The following is a 9,425-nucleotide window of genomic DNA, read 5'->3' on the forward strand; positions in this document are numbered from 1 at the left end:
ATCTGATGCTCTCAGACCGCTCTCCCTATGCTCATGTCCTTAAGGAGTCAGGGGTCACCTGGCTCTAGGAGGCCTACAGGTAGGGCTCAGGGGTCATCAGACACTAGGAGGCCTACAGGTAGGGGTCAGGGGTCATCTGACTCTAATAATAATAATAATAATAATAATAATAATAATAATAATAATAATAATAATAGGTAGGGGTCAGAAGTCACCTGGCTCTAGATGCTCTGAACACCCTCCCCCTTAGCCATGGGCTGGGGGGGAGGATGTTCAGGGGGGCTAGCCAATAGGCTGAGGGGGAAGGTGTGACCCGGTGGGTTACCGTGGTTACCTGAGGGGGCTGTTCTCACTGACTCCCTCCCTGCTCTCGGCCATCAGATCCAACATGGTGGCGAAGGATGTCTTGTCGTTGTAGAAAACCACAACCTCCTCTCCAGCGTTGGTGAGCTGGGGACAGACAGACAGCCAGGCAGGAAGACGGACAGGCAAACAGACAGACAGACAGACAGACAGACAGACAGACAGACAGACAGACAGACAGACATAGAGTTAATAATATAATTATTCCTTGTATACATAACACAGTACAGTATTTGTAATGTAATAATATAATATTATGTCCTTGGCACTGCAGTCTTAGTAAGGATGCTAAATGCTAACAGTATAACATTTATTCTGTGGGTGGTTGAAGGGGTACTGATGGGGCTGTGGGAGGAGCCTCAGCAGCATGGGAGGAGCCCCAACAGCGTGGGAGGCGCCCCAGCAGCGTGGGAGGAGCCCCAGCAGCATGGGAGGAGCCCCAACAGCGTGGGAGGAGCCCCAACAGTGTGGGAGGAGCCCCAGCAGCATGGGAGGAGCCCCAACAGCGTGGGAGGAGCCCCAGCAGCGTGGGAGGAGCCCCAGCAGCATGGGAGGAGCCCCAACAGCGTGGGAGGAGCCCCAACAGCGTGGGAGGAGCCCTAGCAGCGTGGGAGAAGCCCCAGCAGCGTGGGAGGAGCCCCAACAGCGGGGGAGGAGCCCCAGCAGCGTGGGAACAGAGCTAGGGGTGCGCACGAGCCTCACCTCAGTCATGATCATGTCCTGGCACTTCTTGACGTACTTCCCCTCCGCCTTGATGATGGTGTGCAGGAAGTTGAGGTACTGGACGTGTCTGCCGTGGGTGGCCAGGCAGTGGATGAAGTGACCCAGCACCCCCTCGGAGATCTCACTGCACAGCTGGTAGTTGTTATTGAAGATGTGCTGCACCGTGTCCGCCTCCAGCAGCTACACACATCAATGCACATTACATCATATATCACATATTACACAACATATTACATTATGTATTACATATTACATTACATTTTACATATTCCATTACATATTCCATTATATATTACAAATGACATAACATATTACATTATATATAACATATTACATTACATATTACATATAACACATAATATATTACATATTACATTACATATTACATATTAGAGTACAGTTAGCCCTGATCTAGAGAACAGTTAGCCCTGGTGTAAAGAACCCTGGTCTAGAGAACCCTGGTCTAGAGAACCCTGGTCTAGAGAACGTTACCCCAGGGTTGAGGAAGAGGTTGAGGTTCTTGTGCAGCAGGGCTTGGTTCTCCTGGTTCCCCATGCAGAACTTCTGCAGGAAGACGTGTGTGTGGCGGATTATCACCTGCATCTTTGCGTCGTTCTGCAGGGGAAGACATAGATGGAGAGGCAGAGAGACAGGGAGAAAGACAGACGGATAGAGAAATCGATGGACAGAGACAGAGACAGACAGGTAGAGAAACAGGGAGACAGATGGGAAGGTAGAAAGAAAGATAGGCAGAGAGACAGAGATGAAAAGTAGAAAGACAAATCGGTAGAGAGAAAGACAGGTAGAGAAACAGACAGGTTGAGACAGAGAGAGAGAAGAGAAGAAAAGAGTAGAGAGAGAGAGAGAGAGAGCGAGAGCGAGAGCGAGAGAGAGAGAAGAGAAGAGAAGAGAAGAGAAGAGGGAGAGAGAGTGAAATATACAGGTATAGCGACAGACAGAGAGAGAGCAAGAGAGACAAAAAAAGAGAGACAGGTAGGTTTGAATTGGTTCAAAAGATGTCGTTGGACACCTGCAGGTAGGGGGAGGAGCTTACCTTGTCGTAGGACACCTGCAGGAGGTCCAGCATGACTTTATGAGCTCCCATGTTCTTCAGCAGCCGCTGCTGCTTCTTCCACACGCCACTACTGCACATCCTGTTGAGGCGCTCCAGGACCTGCACCAGACACACACACACACACACACACACACACACACACACAGACACACACACACACACACACACACACACACACACACACATTAAATACACAGACAAGACCTACACCAACAAGATATACAAACACACATTAAATACATAGACAGACATACAAACATACACACAGACAGACAGACACAGGCAGACAGACAGGCAGACGGACAGATTACCTCTCCAACTTTCTGGTAGCTCTCGTTTGGGTTCTGGTTGACTTTCTCCTTCTCTTTGACCTTGTCGTCGACCTTCTCCAGCTTCTCCTTCTCGGGATCTTCCAGTACCACCTAGAGGAGCAGACATCATCATACGGGAACACACTGGACATAATACCCCACTAACACCATCACAAATGATAACTGATGACCAATGATGACGGTCTTATGCTGCGTTCGTTAACGGTCAGAGGTGGTAGGCGTCATCTCCGACTTACGTGCGTTTGAGAAAAAGAAACGTTGATGCTCAGTACTCACGCTTAACTAGACGAATCCAAATCTTTTATTAGAATTATCGCTTATGAATTGAAATAGTCTAATTCTGAAAAAAAAGTTTTTTTGACAGTTAGTGAGCCGACGATCGATTGCCGCCATCGTAAGGGAACCCTTCAATAAGAACAAGGGCTATTAGTAGTTACAATGCTAGATGCTGTATCGGTATGTACTCTGTATCGGCCGATACTCAAATTAAGGAATCTGAATCTGTATCGATAAGGAAAAACAAATGGTATCGGAACATCTCTACACACACAGCACATCTCCTTCCCGTAACCCGGGGAACCATGAGGATCAAAACCCTTCTGCTACCTCTCCCTTCTCCTTCTCCTTCTCCTTCTTCTCGCCCTTGTCCTCCTTGTCGTCCTCCATCTTCTCCTTCTTCTCCTTCTTGTCCTTCTTGTCCTTCTTGTCCTTGCCCTCTCCTCCACTCTTCTTGTCCTTCTTCTCCACCCACAGCTCCGACTTCTCCACCAGCGTCCGGAGCCGGTCCAGGTCCGCCTTGATCAGCTTGTAGTTCTCCACGTCCTGGGAGGTGATGAGAAGCTGGACCTAGAGGACAACATACACATAACACATACATGTTGAAGGTGCGTGTGTGTGTGTGTGTGTGTACCTGTTTGAAGGTGTGTGTACCTGTGTGACAGTGTTTACGTGTTTGTACCTGTTTGAAGGCTCGTGTGTACCTGTGAGACAGGGTGTGTACCTGTTTGAGGTGTGTGTGTGTGTACCTGTTTGAAGGTTTGTGTGCGTGTGTATGTGTGTGTGTGTGTGTGTGTACCTGTTTGAAGGTGTGTGTATGTACCTGTTTAAGGTGTGTGTGTGTGTGTGTACCTGTTTGAAGGTGTGTGTACCTGTGTGACAGTGTGTACGTGTTTGTACCTGTTTGAAGGCTCGTGTGTACCTGTGAGACAGGGTGTGTACCTGTTTGAGGTGTGTGTGTGTGTGTGTGTACCTGTTTGAAGGTTTGTGTGCATGTGTATGTGTGTGTGTGTGTGTGTGTGTACCTGTTTGAAGGTGTGTATGTATGTACCTGTTTAAGGTGTGTGTGTGTGTGTGTACCTGTTTGAGGTGTGTGTATCTACCTGTTTAAGGTGTGTGTGTGTGTGTACCTGTTTGAGGTGTGTGTTTGTACCTGTTTAAGATGTGTGTGTGTGTGTATGTGTACCCATTTGAGGTGTGTGTGTGTGTGTACCTGTTTAAGGTGTGTGTGTGTGTACCTGTTTGAGGTGTGTGTGTGTACCTGTTTGAAGGTGTGCAGGACCTCCTGCCGCTGGCTGAAGTGTTTGAAGAGCAGCTGCAGCGCCCCCGACACCAGGGGGGGGAAGCGGTGCATGGTGAGGTGGATCAGCACCCGGAGGAACATCCGGCCGCCCTCGTCATCCACCTCCAGGATGGAGTTACCCTTACTGCACACACACACACCGTCAGGTACACACAGGTCCCACTGCCATACACACACACACATACCGTCAGGTACACACTGGTCCCACTGCCATACACACACACACATACCGTCAGGTACACACAGGTCCCACTGCCATACACACACTCACACACCGTCAGGTACACACAGGTCCCACTGCCATACACACACTCACACACCGTCAGGTACACACAGGTCCCACTGTCATAAACACACACACAGCGTCAGGTACACACATTATACTGCTATACACACACACACCATCAGGTACACACAGGTCCCACTGCTATACACACACACACAACGTTAGGTACACACATTATACTGCTATACACACACACACACACCGTTAAGTACACACACATTATACTGGTATACACACACACTACTGTTTTAGTGGTAGTTTAAAGCATCGTACCCAACTCCAAACATGGCCTCTGCCTGTTCCCCGATCAGCTGGAGATTAATGGCAGCTAAGAGGAACACACACACACACACACACACACACACACACACACACACACACACACACACACACACACACACACACACACAGTACAAACGGCACACACACAAACACAGGAGTCAAAACCAACACACATCATTGTGCTGTTATTATGTGTGTGTGTGTGTGTGTGTGTGTGTGTGTGCATGATACATTTGTTGTGTACCTGCTTGCTCCATGTTAGTACTGGTGGCGTCTGCGTGCCCCATGGCGTTTGCCACCTCCACAAACTCCTTCTTGAAGACGGAGAGGAGGAATGAGATCCGGTAGTCCAGACGCACATTCAGGATGAACTGAGGAGAGGAGGAGGAGAGGAAGAGGAGGAGAGGAGAAGAGGAGAAGGAAGAAGAGGAGCGAAGAGGAGAGTAGGAGCAGGTTGAGGAAGAAGAGCACAAGGAGGCGCATGAGAAGGATGAGGAGGAGGAGGAGGAGGAGGAGGAGGAGGAGGAGAATAAAACATTAGTAATATTCTTGTAAAAAACATGCTGCTGTGTAACATACCATGTCGTTGTTAACATGTTGGTCACATGATGTTTACCTGCAGGATCTCCAGGATCTTCAGCTTGGTGTCCATGACCGTCTGGTCCATGTTGTCAATGCTGTCCTTACTGGCCCGCCCCCCGTCAGCAGCTTGCCCCGCCCCCCGGCTTCCTGCCCCGCCAAACATGGACGGCTTCCTGTTCAGCACCATGGTGGACATCATCTGACCCATCCCATGGATTGACCTCTTCACGTTCTTCCCTGGAGGGAGAGAGAGGGAGAGAGAGAGAGAGAGCGAGCGAGCGAGTGAGAGACAGAGAGAGAGAGAGAGAGAGAGAGAGGAGAGGGGGGAGACAGAGAGAGAGAGAGGGAGACGAGAGAGAGAGAGAGAGAGAGAGAGAGAGAGAGAGAGAGAGAGACAGAGAGAGAGAGAGAGAGGGAGACGAGAGAGAGAGAGAGAGAGGAGAGAGAGAGAGAGACACTTGTCTTTTAGTCACATGACATCTGAGGTCAAACCTATGCAGACAACATGCTGCCTGTCGACTTCGCCTCCCCCCCCCCCGTGCTTCAGGACAGCCAATGAGAGCGGGTGTACCTGCGGCCTCCTCCTGCTGCAGCGAGGTGGAGGCGTGGTTGGGCCAGCAGTCGATGATGCCCAGCAGTGTGCGGGTCAGACGCAGCAGCTCAAAGAAACTGTAGAAACCAAAGTAGATGAGGTGCCTCGCCAGACTCACCACCTGGAGAGAGACAGACAGGCACCTGTTACCACAGACTGACCACATGGAGAGAGACAGACAGGCACCTGTTAACACAGACTGACCACCTGGAGAGAGACAGACAGGTAACTGTTAACACAGACTGACCACCTGGAGAGAGAGAGACAAGCACCTGTTACCACAGACTGACCACCTGGAGAGAGACAGACAGGAACCTGTTAACACAGACTGACCACCTTGAGAGAGACAGACAGGCACCTGTTAACACAGACTGACCACCTGGAGAGACAGACAGGCACCTGTTAACACAGACTGACCACCTGGAGAGAGACGGACAGGCACCTGTTAACACAGACTGACCACCTGGAGAGAGACAGACAGGTAACTGTTGACACAGACTGACCAACTGGAGAGAGAGACACAAGCACCTGTTACCACAGGCTCACCACCTGGAGAGAGACAGACAGGCACCTGTTAACACAGACTGACCACCTGGAGAGAGACAGACAGGCACCTGTTACCAAAGACTGGCAACCTGGAGAGAGACAGACAGGCACCTGTTACCACAGACTCACCACCTGGAGAGAGACAGGCACCTGCTAACACAGACTGACCACCTGGAGAGAGACAGACAGGCACCTGTTACCACAGACTGACCACCTGGAGAGAGACAGACAGGCACCTGTTAATGCAGACTGACCACCTGGAGAGAGACAGACAGGCACCTGTTACCACAGACTCACCACCTGGAGAGAGACAGGCACCTGTTAACACAGACTGACCACCTGAAGAGAGACAGACAGGCACCTGTTACCACAGACTGACCACATGGAGACAGACAGACAGGCACCTGTTAACAAAGACTGACCACCTGGAGAGAGACAGACAGACACCTGTTACCACAGACTGACCACCTGGAGAGAGACAGACAGGCACCCGTTAACACAGACTGACCACCTGGAGAGAGACAGACAGGCACCTGTTACCTTGAGACTTGAGACACAGGAGGACAGGTAGACAGACAGAAAGACAAGCAAACAGATAGACAGACAGGAAGAAAGGTAGACACACAGGTAGACAGGTAGAGCAGCAGGTAGACAGACAGGCAGGCAGACAGACCTCATAGGTGAGCTTGTTCTTCTCCTGGTTGTGGAAGGGCAGCTCTTCGTGCAGAACGTGGTTCAGGTACTCCTCCATGAACACCATGGTGTTGGAGAACCGGTTCTTCTTGCCTTCCCTGCTGTCGTCCATATTGGAGTCGTAGCTGAAACACACACCATCAATGGCTTATTATGGGATGGCAGTGATCCCACCTCCACCGTCACCAGTCTGTCCTACTTCCTCCACCACCCGTCTGTCCCACCTCCTCCACCACCCGTCTGTTCCACCTCCTCTATTACCCGTCTGTCCCACCTCCTTCACCACCCGTCTGTCCCACCTCCTCCATTACCCGTCTGTCCCACCTCCTGCATCACCCGTCTGTCCCACCTCCTCCACCACCCGTCTGTCCCACCTCCTCCATTACCCGTCTGTCCCACCTCCTCCATCACCCGTCTGTCCCACCTCCTCCACCACCCGTCTGTCCCACCTCCTCCACCACCCGTCTGTCCCACCTCCTCCATTACCCGTCTGTCCCACCTCCTCCATCACCCGTCTGTCCCACCTCCTCCACCACCCCTCTGTCCCACCTACTCCATCACCCAATGGATACGGTTACTAGGGGATGGAGACGGTTGCCAGGGGTTAGGACCTACTCTTTGATGGAGATGGTGGTGGGGATCTCGGTCCAGAGCCGGGCGAACTTGACGGGGGTCACCAGCTCCTGGGGGTCCCGGTCCACGTGGGCGTGGAGCATGAGGCGGCAGAAGGAGGCGCGGAGGTCAAACGGCAGCGTCTCGTCCATCATGCACAGGAAGATGAGCTCGATGTCCAGCTGCTTGGATATCTCATCGATGGCCAGGTACTGCCGGTCCAGACACATCCGGGCAAACAGCTTCAGCTGGTACCTACACACAGCTAGGGTCAGTGTGTGTGTGTGTGTCTGTGTTTGGGTGTGTGTGTGTCAGTGTGTGTGTGTATGTCTGTGTCTGGTTGTAAGTGTGTGTGTGTACCTGTAGTATGTGAGGACATTCTCGTCATGGGCGTTGCCCTGGCGGGCCTCCTGTGCCAGCTGTCTGATGCTTTTCTCTTGTTTCTCATTGGTCTTGTCTGTCCACACTAGCCACACCTACAGGAAGTGACAACACAGACTAGTCGCGCCTACAGGATGTACACACACACTCGCAACAACAACAGGATCTAAGCGCACACACTAGCTACAACTACAGGATCTGAGCACACACACTAGCCACACCTACAGGAAGTAAACCGACTCTAGCCACAACTACAGGAAGTAAACACACACTAGCTACACCTACAGGAAATAAACACACACTAGCCACACCTACAGGAAGTAAACACACACTAGCCACACCTACAGGAAGTAAACACACACTAGCCAAGCTCACAGAAGGTAAACATGCTAGTCACACTCACAGGAAGTGAACACACACGCTAGTCACACCCACAGGAAGTAAACCCACACGCTAGTCACACCCACAGGAAGTAAACCCACACGCTAGTCAAACCCACAGGAAGTGAAAACACACTTACTAGTCTTATACACAGGAAGTAAGAACACAATAGCTCCACCCACAGGAAGCGAAAACACACACTAGCCCCACCCACAGATGATAGCCGCACCCAAAGGAAGTAAAAACACCCGATAGCCACACCCACAGGAAGTAACATCACCCAATAGCCACACCCACAGGAAGTAACATCACCCGATAGCCACTCCCACAGGAAGTAATAACACCCGGTAGCCAGACCCACAGGAAGTAACATCCCCGATAGCCACACCCACAGGAAGTAACAACACCCGATAGCCACACCCACAGGAAGTAACATCACCCGATAGCCACACCCACAGGAAGTAACAACACCCGATAGCCAGACCCACAGGAAGTAACATCACCCAATAGCCACACCAACAAGAAGTAACAACACCTTATAGCCACACCTACAGGAAGTAACAACATCTGATAGCCACACCCTCAGGAAGTAACAACAGCCAATAGCCACACCCACAGGAAGTAACAACACACACTCTGGCCAGACTTACAGGAAGGCTCTACAGGAAGTAAAAAATATAAATGATGTCAACAATAATGGAAACTGATCGTCATTTTATTTGAATATGCAACAGGGTTGATTTCACTCTGACAAAGAAAAAGCAACTCAAGACTTCTGCATCAACATCATCCTTATTTGACAAAAAAAAATAATATATATATATTGATGACACTATAAAGTAAAACTAAACTAATGCCAACCCTGTATTTTACACAAACTCCAGACCACATGTCCTCCAGATAGAGACCAGAGTTCCTCTAATGACCAGATGTCATCTATAGACCAGAGTTCCTCTAGAGACCAGTGTCCTCTAGAGACCAGATGTCCTCTAGAATAG

The 9,425-nt window shown here is 50.5% G+C and overlaps 1 protein-coding gene across 1 annotated transcript in view; it reads right to left on the bottom strand.

The window, feature by feature from the left end:
• itpr3 (inositol 1,4,5-trisphosphate receptor, type 3) overlaps positions 1–9,425 on the bottom strand; it is a 43,364-nt gene that overhangs the window by 17,887 nt on the left and 16,052 nt on the right. The window contains exons 19-32 of the mRNA XM_079742125.1: positions 8,026–8,141; positions 7,669–7,920; positions 7,034–7,178; positions 5,794–5,935; positions 5,257–5,459; positions 4,885–5,011; positions 4,632–4,686; positions 4,031–4,196; positions 3,100–3,339; positions 2,473–2,583; positions 2,141–2,260; positions 1,579–1,701; positions 1,066–1,266; positions 335–450 (exon numbers count right to left, since the gene is read on the bottom strand). Of these exons, the coding sequence (XP_079598251.1) occupies positions 335–450; positions 1,066–1,266; positions 1,579–1,701; positions 2,141–2,260; positions 2,473–2,583; positions 3,100–3,339; positions 4,031–4,196; positions 4,632–4,686; positions 4,885–5,011; positions 5,257–5,459; positions 5,794–5,935; positions 7,034–7,178; positions 7,669–7,920; positions 8,026–8,141 (2,117 nt within the window). The remainder of the gene's footprint in view (positions 1–334; positions 451–1,065; positions 1,267–1,578; positions 1,702–2,140; positions 2,261–2,472; positions 2,584–3,099; positions 3,340–4,030; positions 4,197–4,631; positions 4,687–4,884; positions 5,012–5,256; positions 5,460–5,793; positions 5,936–7,033; positions 7,179–7,668; positions 7,921–8,025; positions 8,142–9,425) is intronic.

This window comes from Pollachius pollachius (assembly GCF_949987615.1).
Source record: "Pollachius pollachius genome assembly, chromosome: 8".
Classification (NCBI taxonomy): domain Eukaryota; kingdom Metazoa; phylum Chordata; class Actinopteri; order Gadiformes; family Gadidae; genus Pollachius; species Pollachius pollachius.